The 27,332-nt window shown below is 35.1% G+C and overlaps 1 protein-coding gene across 1 annotated transcript; it reads left to right on the top strand.

Moving 5' to 3' along the window:
- The first annotated feature begins 11,383 nt into the window (after nt 1–11,383).
- LOC136041374 (segmentation protein fushi tarazu-like) lies at nt 11,384–12,852 on the top strand. Its single transcript, XM_065726029.1, has 2 exons — nt 11,384–11,471; nt 12,212–12,852. Exons 1-2 carry the CDS (start codon nt 11,384–11,386, stop codon nt 12,850–12,852), a joined length of 729 nt encoding a protein of 242 aa, XP_065582101.1.
- Nucleotides 12,853–27,332: the final 14,480 nt, after the last annotated feature.

The following is a 27,332-nucleotide window of genomic DNA, read 5'->3' as shown; positions in this document are numbered from 1 at the left end:
AGAGGTTATTGAAGCAGGCGCCTGCCAGGCCAAGTCTTCATTTGATCGATTTCGGGCAGTCGTTATCAGAAGTTAGAAGGCTCCCTAAGTAGACAAAGGAGTCAACATTTTCAACTGGCTCTCATTTTATTGTTAGCTGCACGTTTCTTGAAGTAAGGTCTCTAGACACCCGCATAACCTTGGTCTTGGTTCGTCGGTGTCAGCTTGCAGTAGGTACTCTTGACTATTGAATTTTTCGATGTCATCTGCGTATGCCAATTTATCGATAAGCTTCGCTTCAATTTCTGCACCGTCAATAGTCTTGGCAAATGATAGCGCTGCGTTGAGGAATATGCTAAAGAGGTGGGGTGACAAGAGACAACCTTAAAGAACGTCCGCCGACGTCAGAAACCCCTCTGTCAATCCCTCGGGCGTTTGGACTCGGTTGACGAAATGCGAATATATGGTTCTTATCAGGGACTATGTTTTCAGTGCAGCAGGATTTGCCATAATCCATCTCACCACATCAGGTAAAAAGCCTGCTTGAAATCAATGAAGAGTAGTAGCAGCTCTTTCGCGAACTAGATATCGTATACTTCTCCATCATTCGCCGAGCGAAGAAAATCTGGTCTATGGTAGAGCGCTCTTTTAGGTATTTTACTAATTTCCAAAGAGCTATTTATTCTAATTAAACAACATTTGTGATTCATGGGTCATTCTTAAAGAATTGGATCAAAATTCGAGCTTTAGAGTACAGAGCAAGGTATTGACGAGGGGGAGAACCCCTCATATTAGTTATTTGAGGGACTTTTCCCCCTCGTCAATACCTCGCTCATTATGCTAAAGTTTGAATTGTTTAAAATAATATCCGATATAAGCAATAGTTTGTTTAAGTTATATTTGTTTAAGCTAATTTAAGTTACGTGGGAGAATTTTTCTATGGAGAAATTCTTATAAAAGATATATATTTTTTAGAATTTTTTATAAAAAATATATAATTAATGTTCAAATTTAATTAAACTATTCAAGTACGGTAAGCCAAATTCCAAACCTGCATTAATATAAAAACGTTCAGAGATTGAATAAAGAAAACCATGTTGATTTTAAGTGAAAGTAAGGACCGACATTAAAACCTAACACGTACAGAAATTATTCCGTATATGAAAGGGGCAGTACCCCCTTAATGCCGCGCTCTTTACGCTAAAGTTTGACTGTATGTCACGAATTTACTTTTCAAGATGATAAAAATATTAACATTAAGAGGGGGGCGTTAAGGAGGGGATATCCTATTTCATATACGATATAATTTTTGCTCGTGTTAAGTCTTAATATCACTCCTTACTTTCATTTAAAATGACTTTTTTTTTATTTAATCCTATGAATTAAAAATAAACTGTACGCTAAAGTTTGCCTGTATGTCACGAATTTACTCTTCAAAATAATAAAGCCTTTAACGTTAAGAGCGTTGAGCGTTAAGACCAACGCTCCGCTCTTTATGCAAAAGTTTTTTTACTATTTTAAAAAGAAGTGTTGAATGTTTTTATTAGTAAAAGTTATACATAACTTATAAATTAGCTTACGTAACGAACTTTTGTATTCTTATATTTTTATTACATATATGTGGGAGTTCACTCCCTCGCTCTTTACACTAAAGCTTAGATTTTGTCGCAATTCATTAAGAATGACCTCGGAATCACAAAAGCCGTAGAATAAATAGTTGAAATTACTAAAAAAACTTTAGCGTAAAGAGCGAGGTATTAGGAGGAGGTTAGCCCCTCATATGCGTAATAATTTATGTTCGTTTTAACTTTTAATGCTGCTCCTTAATTCCAGTTCAAAAAACTTTTTCGTATTTATTTTTTCATTGTTTTTTTTTTTAAATAGTGCTAGAAAATCCTGCACTCCCTTCATAAAAGTTTTCTTCCCCCATGACATATTTCTCGATGGAAAGTTCCCCCAACATATACCCCTCTTCTCAGCCCCTCCCCTAACCGAAAAATCCCCCTGAAAACGTCTGTACACTTCCCAATAACCATTACTACATGTGAGCACTGGTCAAAGTTTGTAACTTGTAGCCCCTCCCAAAGGGACTGTGGGGGAGTAAGTCGTCCCCAAAGACATAGTTAAAAAGTTTTTTGACTACGTTGAATAAAATGGCTATCTCAGGATTTCGATTCGTTTACTTTGGGAAAATAATTAGCGTGGGAGGGGTCCTAGGTGCCCTCCAATTTTTTCGGTCCCGTAAAAAGGGCACTAGAAATTTTCATTTCCGTTAGAATGAACCTTTTCACAATATTCTAGGACCACTTGGTCGATATGATCACCCCTGGAAAAAAACAAAACAAAAACAAACAAACAAATAAACACGCATCTTTGATATGGCTTGTGGCAAAAAACACAAAATTCTACATTTTTGTAGATAGAAGCTTCTACAATGGAGTTTTCTGATACGTTGAATCTGATGGTGTGCTTTTTGTTAGGATTCTATGACTTTTAGGGGGTGTTTTTCCCCACTTTCTAAAATAAGGTAAATTTTCTCAGGCTCGTAGCTTTTGATGGGTAAGACTAAACCTGATGAAACTTATATATTTAAAATCAGCATTAAAATGCGATTCTTTTGATGTAGCTATTGGTATGAAACTTCCATTGTTTAGAGTTTTGGTTACTATTGAGCCGGGTCGCCCCTTACTACAGCTCGTTACAACGAACTGCTTGATATCATAACATAAAAAGAGAGGTTAAGGCCATCAGCGGCACAAAGAAACTGCTCCAAGGTTTAGGAGGGGCAAGTTTTAACAGGGGGTTTTTATTCCATATATATTTTAATTTTATTATGCTTTATTTTTTAATGCCCTTATCTAAGATTGATCCCTCTATTAGTCGGTTAAAGGTAAAGTTTTAAATTTTTTCCAAGTTAACCCAGAGTTGAAGAAACGCAAAAGGTAGTAAAATGTGAATAAGAAACTTTTCAAAGCACGATATAATCTTAGTAAAAAAAAGTAAGGGGTTGAAAGCGGGTACACCATATAGTTCATAATTTTTAAGGTTACTTCGTTTTTTTTCTTAGAAAAAAACAACTATTTTCTTATTTCATTTTTATTAGGCTTGACCATGCAGTTTACTGCATTTAAACAGTGCAAGGAGTTCGACAGTTTTTGCTATTTCCCAGTCAATTAAACTGACAAACTGGCAACAACTAATAAAAGTCCCAATGCAACTCTAATTTGATAAAATAGAGAAATAAACGATTTTGTATTGTACGAGTCCGACTCGTAAAAAGTTTTTTTCCAACCCACTGAACAAAAATCAAGGATACGTAAGAATATATATATATATATATATATATATATATATATATATATATATATATATATATATATATATATATATATATATATATATATATCAAACAATCAAATAAATCAATCAAAATGACTAACCGTTTTTTTCCGTTCGGTCATCGAATATTGTAGTTTGTATAATATCTTTAAGGGTATCCTCGGTCAATGGAGAAGCATATTGCTTAAAAGGCACATTTGCATAAGTGTTATCCATCTCGTATCAAAAGTTAAACTACGAATAGTATATTTATTCAAAACTATTTATATTTGAAACATATCCGTCAACTCCGCCTTTAACTAGGTGTTTCCGGCTTGAATTGATTTTGATATTAATTTATGGTATTTTAGTTCATATATGCCCAAAGGGGATTATGTATTAGCATAGACGGAAAATATGTCAGGTCAAGGATACCAATTGAAGGCCCATAGAGCTTTTTCTTAATGCCTATATATCTGAAGATAGTGGCATTAAATTAGATTATTATACCCAAGTAAAACGTGATGTCAAAATAAAGTTGAAATTTAATTTTTTGAGTTTAACTATATGGGATAGACTATATTGAAGCCTACAAAAATTATCAAATCCTACAAGTCCCTACAAAGGGACATATTTCATTTAGGGTGAAACAGGTCTACTGGTATTATTTGAAAAACGAACTGGAATTATTCCACATATGAAGGGTCCCCTTCATATGTTTTACGCTCAAGTTCGACTGTATACTAAAACTGAATCATGGGGGCTGTTTAATTTGAATAGGAAGTTTTTTTGTTTTTTGTTATTGCTGATAGCCTTAGTTGAAAGAGAAGGGTATTGAGGGGGAGGCAACCCTTCTTATATGGAATAAATCTGCAAAAAATTGATATACAAATTTGTTTTTATTTTTCATGCTTGGTTCACATACATATAAACTTGCCGCTCTGGCTCCTTATAAACACATGTGGCAGCATATCTTCTCATTTTCCGGACTAGAAAATATAATAAAAGGTTTATTTGCGACAATAGAAAAAAAAGAAATTAAATTAACAACACTTCTTGAGCACTAAGGTCTTTTTGTCTGCGCTGCAAGTTGTTGCTGTAGCCCGGTTTGATTCCTGGGTTTTATATTACCAGATTAACCCAGAAGCCACTGTGCAACCTTTTGACATACAAATTGAAAGTTTTAATCTTCTGGGTTATCAGAAGTTATTGCCAGTTTTTTGCCTCCCACTTCAAACTACCGGGATACAGCACAAACTAGAAATATCTTGACAAAAAGCTTAAACTTTTTCCATACAGTAGACTGCATAGGCAAGTTGAATTTTAATTAAGAAAAATTGAGTTTCTTAAAAAAAAATTAATTTAATTGAAAAAAATTGTATGCCAAAAAAACGTCTAGAGCAGAATTGCAACTTATAACAAGTAGGAACTATTTGATACAAAAAGAGAGGGGGGCTACAAATTTCTCAAACCCTTTTTTTCCCACTAAATTTTTATACTTCTATAAAACGCTTTTTATTCTCATTTAACTTCAATTTAAACTTGAACAATTATTCTCAAATATTCGGGGCAAAGTTTAATCCGTCATTCGGGGGCAAACTTTCACCCGTGCCCAATCCAATCCTAATTTGAATAATTAAGAAAATGCTTTAAGTGACTCATTAAAATTTTGAAATTCCAAGTTTTAATAATTTTGTAGGCTTCAATGTAGTGTGTCACAAAAAATTAAACCCGAAAAGTTCAATTTCCACCTTCTTTTGCCATCACATTTAACTTGGTTACAATAATCGAACTTGATTTCAGTATCTTCAGATATATAGACATTAAGAAAAAGCACGTCCAGAAGTGCCGTTCTTGCCAAAGCGCTGGAGCCCCCCTAACTCCCCGAAAGAGAGTGGATCCAGTCCAGTTCTGAATGTGTAACCTTTGGAGATACCTTATTTGATTAAGTAATGAAAGTTCAACTCCTTTTTAAGAGTCAGAAGTGATTGGAGGGCTAATAAGCCATCTTTTTGTGACCTATTTTCCCAAAATATAATTTTTGTTCAAAATAGTCCGAAAACCTAGTAAGTACGCTTTATGGACTTAATCGCCTTCCCAGCCCGTGGAGAAAGGGATTTGATTTGCGCATGTTCCTTATTGCTGCTTTGATACTTCGTTTGCTTTGATCCTTAGTTTTACTGATTTACAGGGTAACTTTGATTTATTGGACAAGGGCTGTAGCTTATGTGAAATTTCTGTTGTTAATTTGATTCTTTCTTTTCTTTGATTAATAGAGGAAATTCCACAAAAAGAGTTTATCAAACATCTAAATTAAGCTAAAATTAGCAGAAATAAAGGTAAATAATCTTTCGAAGATAAAACTACCACAAATCACTGTCAATAAATCAATGGAACCCATAAAAAAACAGAATTTACAATAAAATGCCTAGTCAAACTCAAAGTGAGCAAGATTAGCTGAGTTATTGAGCAAAGTAAAGTTGATGACCCCCATTCTTTTTCAAGACAAGAAAATAATTTGTACTTTACTAAAAAAAATGAACAAACAGATAACAATTGACCGTGGATTGTCAGTTTAATTTACATATACTGATTTTTATTCCATAAAGTATTATTTTTTTTAAAGTAAAATTAGCGAAAACATCTAAAATATATTTCGTTTTTTGTATAGTACCAAATACTGAACTTTATATTGCACTCTCTAGTCTTGAGAAGGCATTGGGGTTATCAGCCTTTTTACAAGTTATTACCGATTTACGCCCTTTATACAATCCATATTAATCTACTGATATACGCCAACAATCCATATTAATCTACTGATGTACACCCTTTATACCTTAAATTGCAGCTTGGAGCAATATAAGGATTTTTCCTTGTAGAAGCTCCAGAGTTGATAACACATGACACATAGTTGAATACATACACTTGACTAGTGGTTTGATGTTGCTGATTCCGATTTGAGTGCTTCCCAGTTATACTTCCAATCTTTTTTTGACCATTCGTTGTCAAGATGGTTCTTAAAGCTGTCTGTGGTTTGGGCAGCAATGGTATCTGGCAGTAATTTGTTCCAGAGGTTGGCAACACGGTTGGTAAGAAAATGAGCGCGTTGCCGCTTTGAAGAGAAATGCTTGGATAACTTCAAGTTATGTCCCCTTGTACGAGAATCCTGAGACGCCAGAGGAAGAAGACCAGGAACTGCCTTTGTATTAATAAGTTTATGAACCATAATGGCATCACCCCGTCTTCTTCTATAAACCAGAGTTGGGAGTTTCAGCTTGCAGAGCCTTGTAGGGTAAGGGAGCTCATGCAGTCCACTCACCATCTTAGTAGCTCTTTTCTGGACATCTTCAAGAATTTTAGCATCCTTTTTGAAAAAGGGGGATGCAAGGACCATGCCTGTCTCAAGCCTCGGCCGAACAAGTCCTTTATACAAAAGGCTCAGAATTTTAGGAGAACGGGAGGAAATGGTTCTTTTTTTGAGCCCTAGTGATGAGTTAGCTGATGCTGCTGCCTTCTTTGCGTGACTGCTAAATTTAAGATCATTGTCAACAATTACTCCTAGGTCACGTTCCTCCAATACTGGAGAAAGGAGCTGACCGTAAAGAGAGTATGTTGTATTGATATTCCTGTGCCCAAAGTGTAAAACATGACATTGTTATACATTGAAAGTGAGTAGCCAAGATTTCGCCCACACGCTAAGGAGATCAAGGTCATTTTGAAGTTGGGAAGTATCTTCAAGAGTGCTAGCTGGACTAATTACTTTGGAATCATCTGCATATAACGTCATCCTGCTTTTAAGTGCTAGAGGAGCATCATTTATGAAAATATTGAACATGGTGGGGACAATAACACTACCCTGTGGAACCCCACTGATAACATTCTGAGAGGAGGATAGAATAGGATTGCCATCTTCATCAAACAGTCTTACATGCTGAACACGATTCCTCAAGAAATCCAGAATCCATTTAAGAATTTTTTCCTCCAAACCAATAGATTGTAGCTTAAGCTCAAGTCTCCCATGACAAACTTTGTCAAATGCTTTTGAAAAATCAAGGAGGATCATGTCAACATGGATTCCCAACTCCAGTAGTTTTGTAATATAGTCTTATGACTCAAGCAGATTAGTTTCAACTGATCTGTTGCATCGGAAACCATGTTGAGAGCTGTTAAGAAGATGATTCCGATCAAGATGCTCAATAACTGCTTTGTTGACAATACGTTCAAGAAGCTTAAAAACAACAGATGTAATACTAATAGGCCGGTAATTTTCCACATAATCTTTCCTTCCCTTTTTGTGAATGGGGGTAATATATGCCACTTTCCACTCAGCAGGAAGCTTTGAGCTATCAAGAGATAGTCTAATGTTTTGAGAGTGGGTATACTAATTCTGTTCTCCACTCATGCAAGAGGTGGTTGCAAATTGGTCAAATTAGAGTCGCATTGGGACTGTTATTAGTTGTTGCCAGTTTGTCAGTCTAATTGACTGGGAAATGGCAAAAACTGTCGAACTCCTTGCACTGTTTAAATGCAGTAAACTGCATGGTCGAGCCTAATAAAAATGAAATAAGAAAATAGTTTTTTTGTTTTTTTTTTAAGAAAAAAAAACGAAGTAACCTTAAAAATTATGAACTATATGGTGTACCCGCTTTCAAACCCTTACTTTTTTTACTAAAATTATATCGCGCTTTGAAAAGTTTCTTATTCACATTTTACTGCCTTTTGCGTTTCTTCAACTCTGAGTTAACTTGGAAAAATTTGAAACTTTACCTTTAACCGACTAATAGAGGGATCAATCTTAGATGAGGGCATTAAAAAAAAAAGCATAATACAATTAAAACATAAGTGGAATAAAAACCCCCTGTTAAAAACTTGCCTCTCCTAAACCCTGGAGCAGTTTCTTTGCGCCGCTGATGGCCTTAACCTGTCTTTTTATGTTATGATATCAAGCAGTTCGTTGTAACAAGCTGTAGTAAGGGGCGACCCGGCTCAATAGTAACCAAAACTCTAAACAATGGAAGTTTCATACCAATAGCTACATCAAAAGAATCGCATTTTAATGCTGATTTTAGATATATAAGTTTCATCAGGTCTAGTCTTACCCATCAAAAGCTACGAGCCTGAGGAAACACCCCCTAAAAGTCATAGAATCCTAACAAAAAGCACACCATCAGATTCAACGTATCAGAGAACTCCATTGTGGAAGCTTCTACCTACAAAAATGTGGAATTTTGTGTTTTTGCCACAAGCCAGATCACAGATGCGTGTTTATTTGTTTGTTTGTTTTTTTTTTTTTTTTTCCAGGGGTGATCATATCGACTAAGTGGTCCTAGAATGTTGTGAAAAGGTTCATTCTAACGGAAATGAAAATTTCTAGTGCCCTTTTTAAGGGACCGAAAAAATTGGAGGGCACCTAGGCCCCCTCCCACGCTAATTATTTTCCCAAAGTCAACGAATCAAAATCCTGAGAGCCATTTTATTCAACGTAGTAAAAAAACCTTATAACTATGTCTTTGGGGACGACTTACTCCCCCACAGTCCCTGTGGGAGGGGCTACAAGTTACAAACTTTGACCAGTGCTCACATATAGTATTGGTTATTGTGAAGTGTACAGACGTTTTCAGGGGGATTTTTCGGTTAGGGGAGGGGCTGAGAAGAGGGGTATATGTTGGGGGAACTTTCCATCAAGAAATATGTCATGGGGGAAGAAAACTTTTATGAAGGGAGTGCAGGATTTTCTAGCACTATTTAAAAAAAAACAATGAAAAAATAAATATGAAAAAGTTTTTTGAACTGGAATTAAGGAGCAGCATTGAAACTTAAAACGAACATAAATTATTACGCATATGAGGGGCTAACCTCCTCCTAATACCTCGCTCTTTAGCGCTAAAGTTTTTTTTAGTAATTTCAACTATTTATTGCATAAAGAGCGGAGCGTTGGTCTTAACGCTCAACGCTCTTAACGTTAAAGTCTTTATTATTTTGAAGAGTAAATTCGTGACATACAGGCAAACTTTAGCTTACAGTTTATTTTTAATTCAAAGGATTAAATATAAAAAAAAGTCATTTTAAATGAAAGTAAGGAGTAATATTAAGACTTAATACGAGCAAAAAATATCGTATAGGAAATAGGATATCCCCTCCTCAACGACCCCCTCTTGATGTTAATATTTTTATCATTTTGAAAAGTAATTTCGTGACATACAGTCAACCTTTAGCGTAAAGAGCGCAGCATTAAGGGGGTACTGCCTCTTTCATATACGGAATAATTTCTGTACGTTTTAGGTTTTAATGTCGGTCCTTACTTTCACTTAAAATCAACATGGTTTTCTTTATTCAATCTCTGAACGTTTTTATATTAATGCAGGTTTGGAATTTAACTTACCGTACTTGAATAGTTTAATTAAATTTGAACATTAATTATATATTTTTTAAAACTAATATTAACCCAAGTTTGATTTTTGTTTAAGCTGTTTAAGAAAGAACTTCTGAGTCACAAAGTCTATTTAATTTGAATAATAGAATATACAATAAGTTAAAACAAAAATTTTAGCTTAAGAGTGAGCTACTAAGGAGAGCCAGCCCATCTCATATACGTAATGTTTTCTGTTCGTTTTTAATGTTGATTCTTAGTTTCAACAGTAAAACTTGTTTTTATTTAATTGCTAATCATTTTTTGAATAATGTCAGGAGATCCAGCTCATTTTTCATGGATAATTCCCTCCCCCAATAAAAATTTCTCCATGGAAAAATTCTCCCACGTAACTTAAATTAGCTTAAACAAATATAACTTAAATAACTTAAACAAACTATTGATTATATCGGATATTATTTTAAACAATTCAAACTTTATCATAATGAGCGAGGTATTGACGAGGGGGAAAACTCCCTCAAATAACTAATATGAGGGGTTCTCCCCCTCCTCAATACCTTGCTCTGTACTCTAAAGCTCGAATTTTGATCCAATTCTTTAAGAATGACCCATGAATCACAAATGTTGTTTAATTAGAATAAATAGCTCTTTGGAAATTGGTAAAAGACCTAAAAGAGCGCTCTACCATAGACCAGATTTTCTTCACTTGGCGAATGATGGAGAAGTATACGATATCTAGTTCGCGAAAGAGCTGCTAGTACTCTTCATTGATTTCAAGCAGGCTTTTTACCTGATGTGGTGAGATGGATTATGTCACATCCTGCAGAACTGAAAACATAGTCCCTGATAAGAACCATATATTCACATTTCGTCAGCCAAGTCCAAACGCCTGAGGGATTGACAGAGGGGTTTCTGACGTCGGCGGGCGTTCTTTAAGGTTGTCTCTTTTCACCCCACCTCTTTAGCCTATTCCTCAACGCAGCGCTATCATTTGCCAAGACTATTGACGGTGCAGAAATTGAAGCGAAGCTTATCGATAAATTGGCATACGCAGATGACATCGAAAAATTCAATAGTCAAGAGTATCTACTCCAAGCTGATACCGACGAACCAAGACCAAGGTTATGCGGGTGTCTAGAGACCTTACTTCAAGAAACGTGCAGCTAACAATAAAATGAGAGCCAGTAGAAAATGTTGACTCCTTTGTCTACTTAGGGAGCCTTCTAACTTCTGATAACGACTGCCCGAAATCGATCAAATGAAGACTTGGCCTGGCAGGCGCCTGCTTCAATAACCTCTTCTGGCCAATCTGGAAAAACAAGACTCTGTCAACTTCTCTGAAGGTGCGACTCTTCAACTCTCTCATAATCCCAATTGCTTTATACTGAAGCGAAACTTTATCAATAAAGGCTGATGATGAGCGAATAATATCCGTGTTTGAAAGTAAAGGCCTTAGACGCATTGCAGGGATCACCTACATTGACCGAGTCTCAAAAGAAGACCTCTGAATACTACTCCGTTGTCCCTGCACCATCGTGGACCAGGTCAGAAGCCAACAAATCCACTGGCTTGGCCATATCCGGCGAATGTCGGCCAGCCAGCTCCCAAAAAATCACATTCGAAGGACGGGTCCACGGCACGCGCCCCGGAGGTCAACCTCGTAAGAGACGGACCGACAACTTCCCGGCCAATAACCTACCCCAGCTACTTCGTCTAATGCCAGATAGATCGAAGTACCGTACCATTTGTTCAGAAGAGAAGAAGGCCCACAACAGCCACAAAGGCCGGACGAGACTTAAGTCAAGTAAGTCAATGGGCTAAAATCATAATTTTCAGCCCTTCCCCCCGAAGACTGTACAGGAATAAGTTGTCCTCAAAGACAAAGCTATTAGATATTTCGACTGTGCTGAACAAAATGGCTATCTCAAAGCTCTGATCCGGTGACTTTGGTAAAAAAGAGCCCGGGAGGGGTCCTAGTTGTTGGCCGAATTTTTCGACATTTATATAATGGCACTAGAACTTTTAATTTATGTTTGAATAAGCCCTTATGTGATATTCCAGGAATACTTGGTCGACAGGATTTCCCCTGGAAAAAATAAAAAATAAACTTGCAGTCGTGATCTTTGTTCCGGCCAAAATACAAAATTCCACATTTGTGTAGATAGAAGCTTGAAACCTCTATACTAGGGTCCTCAGATACGCTGAATCTAATGGTGTGATTTTCATTAAATGACTTTTAAAGAGTTTCCCCTTTCTTTAAAAAATAAGATAAATAATACATACTTTATATATATATATATATATATATATATATATATATATATATATATATATATATATATATATATATATATATATATATATATATATATATATATATATATATAAATATATATATATATATATATATATATATATATATATATATATATATATATATATATATATATATATATATAATTTTTATTTCACTAGAAAATAATTTTTACAAATTTTTTGACAGAATCATTTTTAAATGACATTTATTTTATTGATTTTTTGTAGGGAAGGAAATCCCTTCCAAAAGGTTTCGCACCCATTATACAGAAAAGCAACTGCTTGAGCTTGAAGCGGAGTTCAAGAAGAACATCTACATCAGTAAAAATCGAAGAATGGAACTGTCACATTCTTTCCAAGTTAGTGAGCGAAAGATAGCAATTTGGTTCCAGAATCGACGATCAAAATTAAAAAAGAATCAACAGACTTTAAAACCCTCAGAAAAAGTTACTATTAACGGAAGTACATCGTATCAACCAAGCACACAGTGTGTCAACAATTTTATATTCCCTTTTTCTGTGCCAACTAATTTACCAGCCCCTATGACAAACACAATCCCCGAGTCAGTGAACCAAGTGAAAAACTGTGCATTTGATGCTTTTAGTCCTTCAAGTATAGGTTTTCCTTTGACAAGAACATCAAGTGACCAAGTGAACCAATCTACTCATAATCCTTACAATTTCTTATATCCATCATCTCCACCCACAGGCATGCCTGTCCTTACGGAAAGCAATACAACTTGGATGGAAAAAAATGTGGTGGCTGCAAGCCATCAGTGTCAGTGGCCTAATACTGAAATCAATTTAAATCAACAATCCTATTTCTACAACAATTTCTTTCCCGAGCAGCCCAACTGTAGCTTTTATTAGCTTTGACCTGTACTTGTTCTGAGGTATGGTGACGTAGTTTTACTAATACTCTATATATGTTTATAGTTTTTGATTGTTTTTGTTAATATATTTGACGATATTTTGTAAAAAAATAATTAAATTATTTTTTATATACCAGACTGCTTGTTTCCCTTTTAATTTAAGATATATATATATATATATATATATATATATATATATATAATGTATATATATATGTATATATATATATATATATATATATATATATATATATATATATATATATATATAATGTATATATATATGTATATATATATATATATATATATATATATATATATATATATATATATATATATATATATATATATATATATATATATATATATATATATATATATATATATATATAATGTATATATATGTATATATATGTATATATATATATATATATATATATATATATATATATATATATATATATATATATATATATATATATATATATATATATATATATATAATGTATATATATATGTATATATATATATATATATATATATATATATATATATATATATATATATATATATATATATATATATATATATATATATGTATACATGAATTTTTAAATGGTTTTCAATTAAAATATAAAAATTGGATCGATATGCATTGAAATTACCAGTACTTGGAAAATAGACAATTGGTGGCCAAAGGAGTGACAAAAAATCATGGAGCAATAAAAAAGATTATAAATGATTCCTGTATATACGTTTATTTGATTATGAGTCTTGGTAACATAATAAGCATTGGTAAACAATTTGACATTAGCTATTGTGAAGAAAGGCAAGTGGATCTATCTATAGGAGATTTTTTCTTAAGTTCTAATGTTGCTACTTACCTTTTAATAGGAAAAAACTGCTTTTTTCTTTATTTTCCGATTTTTTTCATATAATCCAAGAAATAGCCACCCCCTATTTAATAATCCACCAATGAAAATCACTCCAAATAAATTTTCAACGACGTAAAATTTTCCCATCTAGAAACTACCTCTGAGAAATTCCGTTCCCACTTTGAATTCCTCCCAGAAAGGTTTACGCCATGAAAAATAGTCCTTATCCTGCTTTCATTTGAACAAATGCTTATTTGTATTTGGTTTTTAATCCTTGTTAAGTTCATGGGAGAATCCTCTTTGTGAAAAGCCTTTCCCCGAAATTCCTCTTCCCCCTTGGAAGCTTTCTCTCGTAAATAGGTTCCTGGTGGAGAATTTATCCGGGTGGTTATTCCTGTCATTGAGTACATTTTTACCAAAAAATATGTATATTTAAAATTGGGTAGCCGACGAGCAAGTAAGATAAATAAAACGATTCCTGTATAGGAATTCTGGTAAACTATCCCTGTGTAAGCATTTCATCAAAATGCTGGTCCCCAGAAACATCCATCCCAATAGGATATTCACTTCGAGGAATAAAAATCCCCAGACCCCCTCCCTGAAAAGTGTCGGTATACTTCCATATAAAAAAAAGTGAATCTAACATTTCACGGTAACTTCTCACTTGAGGGGAAATTTTTCAGGGATGAGTCATTAACAGGGAGAGCTATCCATTTAAGTGCAAGTTTCCGGCGGGTTAACCTTACAGAAGAAGTCTTTCACGGGGAGGAATCATCCGTAATTCGTATAGGAAATTTGTATTATGTGTCTTACTTTCCCACTGGCGACTGTATTTTATGTGTGGCGATACTTAAGAGAATTACATGGGTTAATTTTCAGGGGAATTATAATTCCCTGCGGGAATTCTATATGGAGGGGAATATCCCAAGAGAGAACTTACCCAGGGGGAATTCTTATCAGGAGAAACTGTCCATTGGGAAATTTTCCGCGGGAGAAGAGTTTTCTGAGGGAATTTGCAGTGAGGATACATCTCTCCGCGGATAAATTTCTGATGGAAGTATTTTAAGTAAGAATAACATTCTATGGAGGACTATTTCGTGGAAGGGAGCAGATTTCATGGGATGACTTGAAATACGACAAGAAATTAAATAAAAAGATAGTTTTTTTCTACTTGCAGTAAGAAGCAACACTAAAACTTAAGACGAACAGAAATTATTCCGTCTTCCGGGGGGGCTCATGTTGTTCCTTATGTTCAGTAGGAAAAACTTACTTTTTTGAAATTTAAAGAAAACAATGGACGAATTTTATAACTTATGGGCCTTCCTTCGGTGGTTTTGGGGTATTCTTGAATTAGTCCCATAGCCAATCAAGGACTATGGGTTCAATATGATCATTCCTGGGAAACAGAAATGAAAATAACAAACGAATATAAATAAACACATATCTGTGATCTTTCTTCTGGCAACACTGTATATGTGTTCGAAATATCCTGTTAAATAATTTTATATCTGTTCACTGTCAATTAAAAGGTTTCATCCCTATTTTGAACTATTTTACTATCGTTATTTAATTACATACAGTAGACCGCATAGGTAAGTTTAAATTTAATTGAAAAAAAAGGCTTTTTTAAAATTTTAAAGTATTTATTTCAAGATTTCAGCAATTACAGACCGATTTTGCTACCCCTATTCTGTCTCAAATTTTTGAAAAAATATTACATAAACAAATGGTTGAATTCTTGCAGATGAAAGAGCTATTTTATGCAAATTAAATTGGTTTCAGAAAAGGATACTCTTCAGAGCAGGCAGTTCAGTATTTTACATTTATGACTAAAATGGTGCTTTGGAGCTGGTGCTTTGGCATTTGGCATTTGAAGCTGACGAATGTCTGTTCCTAGACATTTTGAAGGCGTACGATGTATTGAACCATGTGATTCTTCTGAAAAAGTTATATTGTGCTACTAGATGAAATGCTCTCAAAATTATTTCACATATTTGAATCATCAATGTGCAGTGGATGATATGGAATAAAATGACTACCGCGTTCGTTACGTTATTCCCCAGGAGTCCCCTCTCGGCCTCTTTTTTTCTAAATATGACATCAACCAAGCAATCTGTGATGTGACAACGAATGTTGGAAATGGAGACGAAAAGAATAAACTTTGCAAATCTCTTGTGCTAGCCTCTAGGGACACTGAGCAATTATATGGTAAAAGTAGAGTAATGGTTACAGCTTAATAAGCTGAAAGTAAATCACAGCAGATTTGGTTTCGTTGTTAGGCAACAGTTTATTAGTCCATCATTATTTACTATCTATTTTCATTATTATATGTTTATTTCATCATCCTTACATTTTGTCATTAGTTTCTACGCCTCCCGCTCTACCTCTTTAAATATCAGTCTGAGGGTTCGTGGAGAGTAAGTAGTTTGTCCATTATATAGTATTTTTGGCATCAACCTACCCTCCAGTACACAATTACTCAGCCCCCCCCCCATTTATTATAATCATTGGGAGCAATAATTTTTCTTTAATTACAGTTTGAATCTGATTTTATTTAAGATTAAAATGCATAGTAGTTAAATATACTGATTAAATGAAATGATCTCTTTGCAAGGAATCCTTGTTGTTTAAAATTTACTGAATTTTCTTTTATTTTGGATATAAATTTAGACGCTCTATATGATTGAGACTTTATTTTTGATACATTTATTTAAAAATGAACTTATTCATAAGGCAATACACAAAAAAATATAATCCTTCTCACCTAACCATCACTGCTATCCTAGAGCTTATCCCTTCGGAAAATTGTATGCCAGTGCCTTTGTAGAAACCTAGGTGGAATTCACACCGGTCCAGGCATACGTTAACGAAAATAAGTTCCAGAATATTGAGATGTATCCATGGTGTTTCAATGTTTCCGTTTTGCTTACTGCGAGTGGTCTCACGCGCTAAGTTTATTTTCATCAATTCGTCGAAGTGTTTTTTCAAAGATAAATTGTTTTGATTCTGGGAAATTTCCCAATTGATTAAAAATTCGCTGAGATTGCTCTCAAGCCGAACCATTGGTGAAAAGACGAACTCTATTGCAATCAAGTTGCAGTTGCAGCCATTTAATAAACTACCAAGGAAATTACATTTTAAAAGCCTGGATATCAGGAATAAAAGTGTAAAGAAGCTGAAGAAGACGCGTTCCTTTGTGTTTAAATATGTTCCCTTGTCTTGAGCTGATATTACGAAAAGTATACTTGAACAATTTATCAAACAGTTCGTGGTAACGAACTGTAGTAAGGAGCGACCCGGCTCAATAGTAACCAAAACTCAAAAAAATGGGGTTTCAATATCAATAGATACATCAAAAGAATCGCATTTCAATGCTGATTTTAAATATATAAGTTTAATCAAGTTTAGTATTACCCATCAAAAGTTACGAGCCTGAGAAAATTTGCCTTATTTTAAAAATACAGGAAAACAACCCCTAAAAGTCATAGAATCTTAACAAAAATCACACCATCAGATTCAGCGTATCAGAGAACCTATTACATCAAGCTCCTATCTACAAAAATGTGGAAATTCTTATTTTTTGCCAGAAGACGAATCACAGGTGCGTGTTTATTTGTTTGTTTGTTTTTTGTTTTTTTTCAGGGGTCATCGTATCGACCAAGTGGTCCTATAATGTCGCAAGAGGGCTCATTCTAACGGAAATGAAAAGTTCTAGTGTCCTTTTCAAGTGACCGAAAAAATTGGAGGGTACCTAGGCCCCCTCTCACGCTAATTTTTTCTACAAAGTCAACGGATCAAAGTTTTGAGATAGCCATTTTGTTCCGCATAGTCAAAAACCATAATAACTATGTCGTTGGGAATGACTTACTCCCCCACAGTCCCTGGGGGAGGGGCTGCAAGTTACAAACTTCGGCCAGTGTTTACATATAATAATGGTTATTGGGAAGTGTACAGCGTTTTCAGGAGATTTTTTTTTGTCTCGGTGTGGGGTTGAGGGGAGGAGGCTATGTGGGAGGATCTTTCCTTGGAGAAATATGTCACGGGGGAACAGAATTTCAATAAAAGGGCGCAGGATTTTCTACAATTACTATAAAAAAAAAACAATGAAAAAATAAATATGGAAAAGTTTTTTCAACTGAAAGTCAGGAGTAGCATTGAAAATTGAAACGAGCAGAGATTATTACGCATATGAGGGGTTCTAAAAATACTTTAACATAAAGAGCGAGGTATTTAGGAGGGTATAAATACCTCGCTCTTTAGGCTATAAAAAAAAAAACTAGTTATTTTTTAACTGAAAGTAAGGAGCGACATTAAAACTTAAAACGAACAGAAATTACTCCGTATATGAAATGGGTTGTTACCTCCGCAATCCCTCGCTCTTTACGCAAAAGTTTGACTCTTTGCCTAAATTCTGCTTTTTAAAACAATTAAAAACTTTAGCGTACAGAGCAAGGGATTCAAGTGTTAACAAACAATTCAAGTGTTAACAAACTTCGTATATTTGTGTAAAAGTAAGAAAAGTAATTAAAAGTACTGGTACTTAACCATCACTTTATATTAAAGGCTGAGAAATCACGTGAAAACACATGTCCAGCAATGGATCTTGCTGTCCCACCTGAGGAACTAGGATCTGGTAAGACTAGGACAATATCCTTTTTGTCGACCGTTGCTTTGTCCTCAATCTCTGGGAATACGAACTTCGGGCCAATCTTTCTCAAAAACTTGACGTCAGCAACATCGTTATCGATGGACTCGACTAGCCCAACGTAATACACACACGAGGACTTGCTTTTTCCTAATTCAAACTTGACGAGAACGAACTTTCCGATTTGGATGGGAGAAACCGGTCTGTCGCTCGCCACAACATCATCCTCTCCCAAATCAAGTGACATGTCCGACTCATCATCACAAATGTCATCTGGCAGTTCGGGTTCTGATGAACTGGTCTCCGAAACTGAAAGCCTGATGAAAGCTGATGGTTTTCGCTTATTTCCCACCGTGGTCTGTCGACGACCGACCATTTTCTTGGTTTTAGTGATTTTCTTTTGTGGCGTTTTTTTCTTGGCTTTCTTCGCTTCTCTGTTGTGCTTTTCTTTTTCCAGCTGTTCTTTTTCAGGGGTATCTGTCAGTATGCGGGTTTTTCCTCTTTTTCTTCCATTCGAAGGATTTCTTTTTGTTGGGTCAATCCTTGGGTGCGGCCTTACAGACTCGGGGGTGATAGGAGCTGTCCCGGATGTACCGGGAGCGGGACCTTCAGGTTCAGAGTCCTGGATAACTTCACCGTGATCTGCTGCCTCTGTAGTAGATTTAGTAGTTGCAGCTAGTGGGACGTCAGTAACGAGAGCAGGGAGAAAATCTGATTCGCCAAAAGCATGACGATTGAATGGGAAAATACCGGGCCTTTGAAACCCAGCAACAATTTTGCTGGGGCAGAACTTATCTAGGAACGGTTGTCGGGATAGCTCGGCTACTTCATGGATCGATATTCTGCCACCTGGATGTGCTATAAGCCATTCGTTGAAACTATTACGTAGCCCGTTTTTAAAAGATCCATAAACACTGATATCAAGGGGTTGCAGTTTATGTGAAGAGTGTGGGGGGAACGTCAGCACAACAATTCCGTTTTCTCTGCAAAAGTGAACAATTTCAACGGAGATATGGCTGCCGTGGTTATCCATCAAAAGCAAGTGAGGATCTTCCTTCGTCGATTTTGTTTCACTTTGAAAATGCTTCATAGAGAGGAGGCAATTGTCATCCGTCATCCAGCCGCTTTTGTTAGACAGACCTAAACTTCCAGGTGGGCCCAGGTTATACATCCGGCAATTCACATGAACTCTAGGGAAGACAAAACAGGAGGGATAACCCGTCCGGCTGCATTGATGAAAGCTAGCATAGTCGTGTTCTCTCCCCGCTCTGCTGAAGCAATTTGTGAGACTTGCTTAGCCCCCTTCCTGGCTACAACCTTGGGGGGATCCAAAACAGTAGGGATACCTGTTTCATCACAGTTCCAGATTTTGCTAGGTGGAAACTTATGCCTGCTGTAAACTTCTGCTAGGTTGTCATAGAACTTGCTGACCACTGGAGCATTAAACCCGGAAGCACGTGCTTGACTAGTATTTTCTGGAGACCGGATTGATAGCTCATTTCCTCTCTTCATAAACGAAGAGAACCAGTCTAGGCCTGCCCTTCCCTTTTCCGTCCACGTTAAGGGCATCTTCACATTAAGCTTTACTGCAAACTCATAGGCAAGCTTACGAGTTGAAAGCCCTGTCAGCCCATGATTCATCAGCGATGCTGCTTTTAAATATTTGGTGAGTTGCTTTTCTTGCTCTCTAGTAAAAACTTGCTAAAATCCACGTCTCTCAGATGGCAGGACCTTAGCCGGAGATTTATCAGTTTCCAGAATATCGGGCTGGGCATCCAGTTCAGCACGGTATCGTCTAAGGGCATCATTAACTGTTGACTTTTTGAGTCCAAAGTTCTCCGCAGCTGCTCTGATAGAGCTACCATCTTTGACGATCGAAGCGACTGCTCTTTGTAACGTTGCTAGATCAGGGGGTGGTTTGTCTCGTTTTCGCTGATACGTTCATACCATTTTCTGAAAAGAAATGAAGTATTAGAACTGATAAGAATAATAGTGAAACTATCAAATTATCAAATATATTTTATTTTTTATGTTATTCCCCCCTCTCCCTCTATAAAGTCCTGCCAGTCGTTCTTCCAAGAATTATCTAACTGCATTGATGTTAGGATTTTGATGTTAGTCAGAATTTTAGCTTTAAGAACAACTGCACAGGGGCGATTAGATTAGAATGCAAAGTATTTTTAACGTTATCTCAAGAATAGAAGAGCTTTATTATGTGCATTAAATTTTTACTTCATTAAATACAGATAACTTGTGTTTAATTTAATATCAGAATAGCTTACAGTCTATCTTTTTCCACTATTAAATAATAGTGCAATTTCTTTCAGGTTTAAAAAATTACGAACTTTCAAATTTAGGTACACCTTACCATTTTAAAACAATTCTAAAAACAAATCCTAAATAGCACAATTCTACCTCCATGAATAGATGGATCTAAAACTAGCGAAATAGATGGATCTAATGGATACGTTCGTACCATTTTCTGAAAAGAAATAAAGTATTAGAACTGATAACAATAATAGTGAAACTTTTGCAGGTCTGTGCAGCTTTATTTCAAACTCTGGCAAGTAACACTTCACTTTGAACTTCACATGATGGGGGCATTTTCGGACAGGCAAGAAATAATGTCCGTACATGCCCCGTAATCTGTGTCCGGAAATTCCCCACAGTGACCTTTAATAAAAAGATGGCTGCCAAAAAAAAAAATATGAAATTATATACATTACTTTATAATTAGAAAGTAGCCAATAGATCACTCTCTTACCTGCCGAAACCGCTTTCCTCTAAAGCTTGCAGAACGCCTGAAAATTGACAAGGAACATACAGCTAGAAATTTAAATTTACCTCCAAATTTGCATCTGACCCTCTCAAAGGAACATTTATTACTGAATTCTAGTCAGAATTTGATCGAACGTGCATTACATGCTCGCCATCTACTGACATTTTTGTCAAATTTTTGTATCGATATCTGAACGAGCAATATCGTTTGTCCGATCATGCCCCCGTCCGAAAAAGCCCCTGTCTCCCTTACAATCAGTTTCAAAAATACTAATGTTTTGCAGTATCAATAGTTGTAACTAGTGTATGCATCAAAATTATATTTTGGGTAATTGAATTATGTCTAACCAATGTATGTATAATTAACGAGTGCAAATAATATCATGTTGATAACATTTTCTCACCTAGAATTTTTCATACGGGTTGACTAGTATATAATAGAATAGAATCGGTTTTATTTGCACAATGTCTCGTGGTCATAAAACTAAATGGCGCTTGTGCTTACAAAAAAAGCATTAAACAGCAAATAGTAGCACTTACATATAAGTTAAAATCTAAAAGATACAAATGGCAAGCACAATAGGTAAGTCAACATCGAGGAAAATACGAGTCATTTCAGAAGGAAGAAAACCATCTCTCCGATCAACGTGAGTAATTATTTATCACGCTGTTTACGCTTTAAGTGGTGACATAATAACTGAAAAAAGGACAAAAGTCAAATGCTATTACTATTGGTGAATAAGTGTGTTAGACGGCATGGAGTGACCTGGGCCAAGAGTAGTCAAGACTAAAGTGATTCATTTGAATGTTGTTATTTACCACGAGAGTCAATATATGAAAGCTCCGCGTCCCGAGTGCCAGGGCCCAGAAAAGGCGTACCGGGCCCTTGCCTTTAACATTAAGAAGTGGGTTACAATGTCTACGGTTAGAAAACAAGCGATGCATGTCAATCCTATCACTACTACCACTGCTATTAATCTCCTCCTCCTACTAATGCAATTGCAACACTTTGTAAGGCTTAGAATTACAAGGTGAAAAGGGCGTCGAAAGATGGTCCAAAGCGTACATTAGCAACATTTTTGGAAAGGCTTGCTTACCCTTAAACTTAACATAGTTTGTACTTCACTGAAAAAAAAATACAAATGAATATTCTTTGCCAGTTTAACATACAAGGCGGATATTTATTCTTTAAAAACCTAATTCATTTTTGACTTATTAAAGTTATAACAGTGAATACATAAAAAAAAATCAGTAAAACGTATATTATGTTCTGGGCTGGCACGTGCGCTGGGGAGGGGGCCTTTGGGCCCTCCTTCCCGAAGTTTTGTAAAATGTTTAATTTCCCCTTGCTTTCTTAGGATTTCTGGCAAAAGTAGGACATTTATTAATAATCTAGATACATGTGTGAAGCCTTTTTTGGGAGATTTTGCAGCAGGCAATTATCCGGTCAAGTCACTGCCCAATTATTAACCCATTTTCTGTCTAACATCTTACCCTCTTTGAAGTAATTAGCAATTGTACTATTATTATTTTTTTGTAAAGCGAGTTTGCTTTCCACAGCAACAAAGAATTATCCTTGATATTAGGGCATTTATCCCCTTCTTCAGGATCAAATACAGGTTTTAATGGATCAATTTTAAAAACAATCGTTTTTCATTAACATCTACGTTTTTGCAATAGAAGAAGTACCCCCACAGCACCCATATTGCTCTGTTAACCCTAAATTTTCCCTTTCAGTGGGGTATAATAGATTAATCACTGGTTCTAAATCGCTATGAACATAACCTGAGCCTAAAAATTAACTTTTGAGGCTTCAGTCTTCTTCCTCCCATCCGCTACAATACTACAGATTAAAATTAATCTGTATTTTCCGATATACGTGCTTTTTGCATTACTAAATAAAAAAGGGCTACTTTTTACTGTTGCTTTGAAGATTTTGGGCCCGTCCCGAAAAAGATTCCTGCATACGTGTCTGGTTCTGGGCTTTAAAAAGCAGAGGGTTGTTTGAGCCCTACTCATATTAATCTCTTTTCGTTTAGAGTATGACTCGATTTAAATATTGTAATTTATATTCGCTTTGGGTTTCATTTATTAATTGAAGCTGATTTGTGGTAGTTTTATGTTGGATAGATTATTTGATTCTTTTCTTGCTCATTCTTGGTTTAGTCGAGTTGCTTTTTTACTTATTTTATGAAAAAAATTCAATTGGTCAAAATAAGAGAACATAGAACATTATTGGATTTTCGATTAAATACTCGAAATAAAAAGTAAAACGAAAAAATGATTTCTGGAGCACCCCACACCCTAATTCCTAACGACTTCCATGATTAAACTAGAAACGACTTGAACTATCTATTTATAGTACACTATTATCATAAAAAAGCACAAAGTCTTATAATGATTCTACTGCTGTTAATGATTCTATTGCTTATAATGCTTCTACTGCTTATAATGCTTATAGTGCTTATAATTTATATAATTACTGCTTCTACTGCTTATAATGATTCTACTACTGTTCTATTTGCATATGTTGAGGATAATTTCATATCCTATTTCAAAAGTTTTCAAACAAGTAAATCTAGTCTTGAACTGTCGAATTTTAGAAAGCAAATAAGCTTTGAAAAGCATGGCAAAATCTTGGCACGAACAAACGTTCTGAATAAGAAAGTATAGAACATTTTTGGGGCTTTTGCTATTAACTTTAACTTTTGCAATGATGTATGTCCTCCATCTCTTACCGAGTTTTTACCAGTTTAACGGTAAGAACAGTTTTTACCAGTTTTTATTGAAAATTTTTCGGTTTACATTTTACCGGTTTTACATTTTATCAGTAAAAACAGTTTTTACCGAAAAATTTTCGGTCTATGTTTTACCAGTTTTACATTTTACCAGTAAAAACGGTAAAAACAGTTTTAACCAATTTTTACTGAAAATTTTTTTCGAGTAAATAGTTCACTCCACAGGTATGAGACTAGATAGGCGGGTAATTTTGTTGTTGAGTATCGAGACACCACATGTGCAGCTTTTGGAATTAGGTATTTAGCCCCGGCTATTTGGAATGATATCCCAGCTGGTATTAGGGAGGTTGAACACATTGGGTCATTTAAAGTAAAATGTAAAAAACATATATTGGAAGTGGAGAGATATGTTATTATTATTATTATCATATATTTGGTATTACAGGGTAATTGAGTGAGAGTTTTTTGTCCTTCTTTATATTTTTGTTTTTTAAATAAATAGGTTGAGAATCAGAGGATTGCAGCCGTCCGACATCAGACTGTTTGAGCCTTCCCCGGACGGTTGTGTGCATGTATAGTCTTTGTAATTAGTAGTAAATAAAGTAATTCAGGTAAAAAAAAAAAAAATAGATTCACCTATTCTCTTTATCAAACAGTTCGTGGTAACGAACTGTAGTAAGGAGCAATCTGGCTAAATAGTAATCAAAGCCCTAAAAAAACGGAATTTTGATGCCAAGAGTTACATAAAAAAAAATGCATTTCTTAATACTGATTTTAAATATATAAGTTTGATCAAGTTTAGTCCTACCTATCAAAAGTTACGAGCCTGAAAGTATTTGGCTTATTTTAGAAAATCGGGATGGGAACTGCTTACAAGTCATAGAATCTTAACTAAAATCACCATCAGATTCAGCGCATCAGAGAGCACTACTCCACAACTTTCAAGGTCCTATCTACAAAAATGCGGAATTTTCCCAGAAGACATATCACGGATGCGTGTTTATTTTTTTTTTCTTTTTCTTTTTCTTTTTCCTCAGGAATGATCGTATCGACCCAGTATTCCTAGAATGTCGTGAGAGGGCTCATTCTAATGGAAATTAAAATCTCTAGTGCCCTTTTAAGTGACCAAAAAATTGGTGGGTGCCAAGGCCTCTTCCATGCTCATTTTTCCTCAAAGTTACCGGATCAAAATTCTGAGATAGCCATTTTTTGGAGACGACTTGCTCCCCCACAGTCCCCGTGAAAGGGGCAGCAAGTTACAAACTTTGACCTGTGTTTACATATAGTAATGGTTATTGGGAAGTGTACATACATTTTCAGGGGGATTTTTGTTTTTGTTTTTTTTTTTGGGGGGGGGGAGAGAAGTTGAGGGGGGCTACGTGGGGGGATCTTTCCATGGAGATATTTGTCATGGGGGAAGAGAATTTCAATGAAGGGGGTGCAGGATTTTCTAGCAATATTTAAAAAAAAAATATGAAAAGTTTCTTCAACTGAAAGTAAGGAGCAGCATTAAAACTTAAATCGAACATAAATTATTGCGCATATGATTGGTTTACCTCCTCATAATACCTCGGTCTTTACGCTAAAGTATTTTTAGCAATTTTAACTATTTATTCTATGGCGTTTGTAATTCAGGGGTCATTCTTAAGGAATTGGGACAAAATTTAAGCTTTAGTGTAAAGAGCGAGGTATTGACGAGGGAATGAACCCCCTCACATACGAAATATAAACGTACGAATATAGAAGTTTGTTGCGTAAGTTAATTCGTAAGCTGCATATATTTTTGCTAATGAAAACGTTCGTAACCAATAAAATAACTGCAAGTAGGGAGCGACATTAAAACTTAAAATGAACAGAAATTATTCTGTATAAAAAAGGGGTTGATCCATCCTTAACGTCTCGCTCTTTGCGCTAAAGTTTTTTCTTGTTTTAAGAAGTAGAGCTGTGAGGAAGAGTTAAAAAAAACTTGTTTTTTGTTTAATAAAATTAAAAAAAACAAGTTTTTCGTCTGGAAGTATGGAGCATGCGTCTGATGGAAGCACCCCTCTTCAGTAGTCCACTTTTTACGCTAAAGTTACAGACAAAAGGAATGGAAAAACGCGAAAAACAAATTATAAAAAAAGTTACAACAATACGTCAAGAGATATGACGACGGATTTCCAAATACAGCCAAAGAAGTAAAATTACTATCCATAAATGCTAATTTACGATTGCATATTGGTAACTGTCATTTACCAATGATAAAGGCTAATCATGTTTAATCATGGACTTTTATTTGGAGTCTTGGACTTTTAGTTATAGACTTATTTAATGTCTTCTATGAACATCAAATTTAAATTTTAACTTTTAATGTAAAATGAATAACCCATATTCCAAAATATCGTTTCAGTAAGATGTTTTTTTGGACGAGAATCTTAAGGCCGTGATTAAGTGAACTTAAAACATTGAGATTATAAATTGGTTAGTGTAGCCTTCTGTCTCTCTATTCTCTAGAGACCGTCGATTGTCAAAAACCCTTCAAATAGCACTTATTCATTGGTGGAAATAGGTTGTCAATCTGGCTTGTCAAACCAGCTTGTCAATATGGTCTCTAGGGCGATCTGAAACAATTTTTTCTGGCAAAAAACTTGTAAAAATTTCAGGTAGCTGAAAATATTTTACGGGACTGCTTGAAACAGAAAAATCCAGAAAAATACAATTCTTACATGGTCAATTATGTTACCATAGGTTTATTAAAGGAAAGGGGGGGGGCGAGCTATTGTTTATTGCAAGTTAATCCTTCAAAGGGTGGGGGAGAAGCATCATCTAAATTTACAATTTTCAATACAAGATTGTAATGTAAATTTCCATGTCTAATATAAGGCTATTTAACAAAAATAAATAAAAAACAAGATTTTCTAACTGCAAGTAAGGAGTGACATTAAAACTTAAAACAAACAGAAATAATTTCGTATATGAAAGGAATTATCCCCTCCACAACCCCTTACTTTTTACGCTAAAGTTTGACTCTTTCTTACTACTCTCCTTTTCAAAACAATAAAAGCTTTAGTGTAAAGAGCGAGGGGTTGAGGAGACAACTCCTTTCGCATACGGAATAATTTCTGTTCGTTTTAAGTTTTAATCTCACTCCTTACTTGAAATAAAAAAAACTATATTTGATTTCTGAACGTTTTTGAATCAATGCATGTTTTGATTTTGTCTCACCACACGTGAATAATTAATACGAAATTTGTATATTACTAACTTTTTTATGTATTTTTTCATTGTTTTTTTTTTTTTTAATAATGCTAGAAACTCCCGTAGCCCCCTTCATGGAAATCGTCTTCCCTCATGACAAATTCCTCCAATAAAAGATCCTCACATACCCCCTTCGCCGACTCATCTCTCTCCCCCCTCAACATGAAAAAGTCCCCCTGAAAACATATGTAAATTACTATATAGG

Source organism: Artemia franciscana, unplaced genomic scaffold (assembly GCF_032884065.1).
Source record: "Artemia franciscana unplaced genomic scaffold, ASM3288406v1 PGA_scaffold_171, whole genome shotgun sequence".
Lineage (NCBI taxonomy): Eukaryota > Metazoa > Arthropoda > Branchiopoda > Anostraca > Artemiidae > Artemia > Artemia franciscana.
The sequence above is the reverse complement of the archived record's forward strand: the minus strand, read 5'-3'. Positions and strand labels throughout refer to the sequence as shown.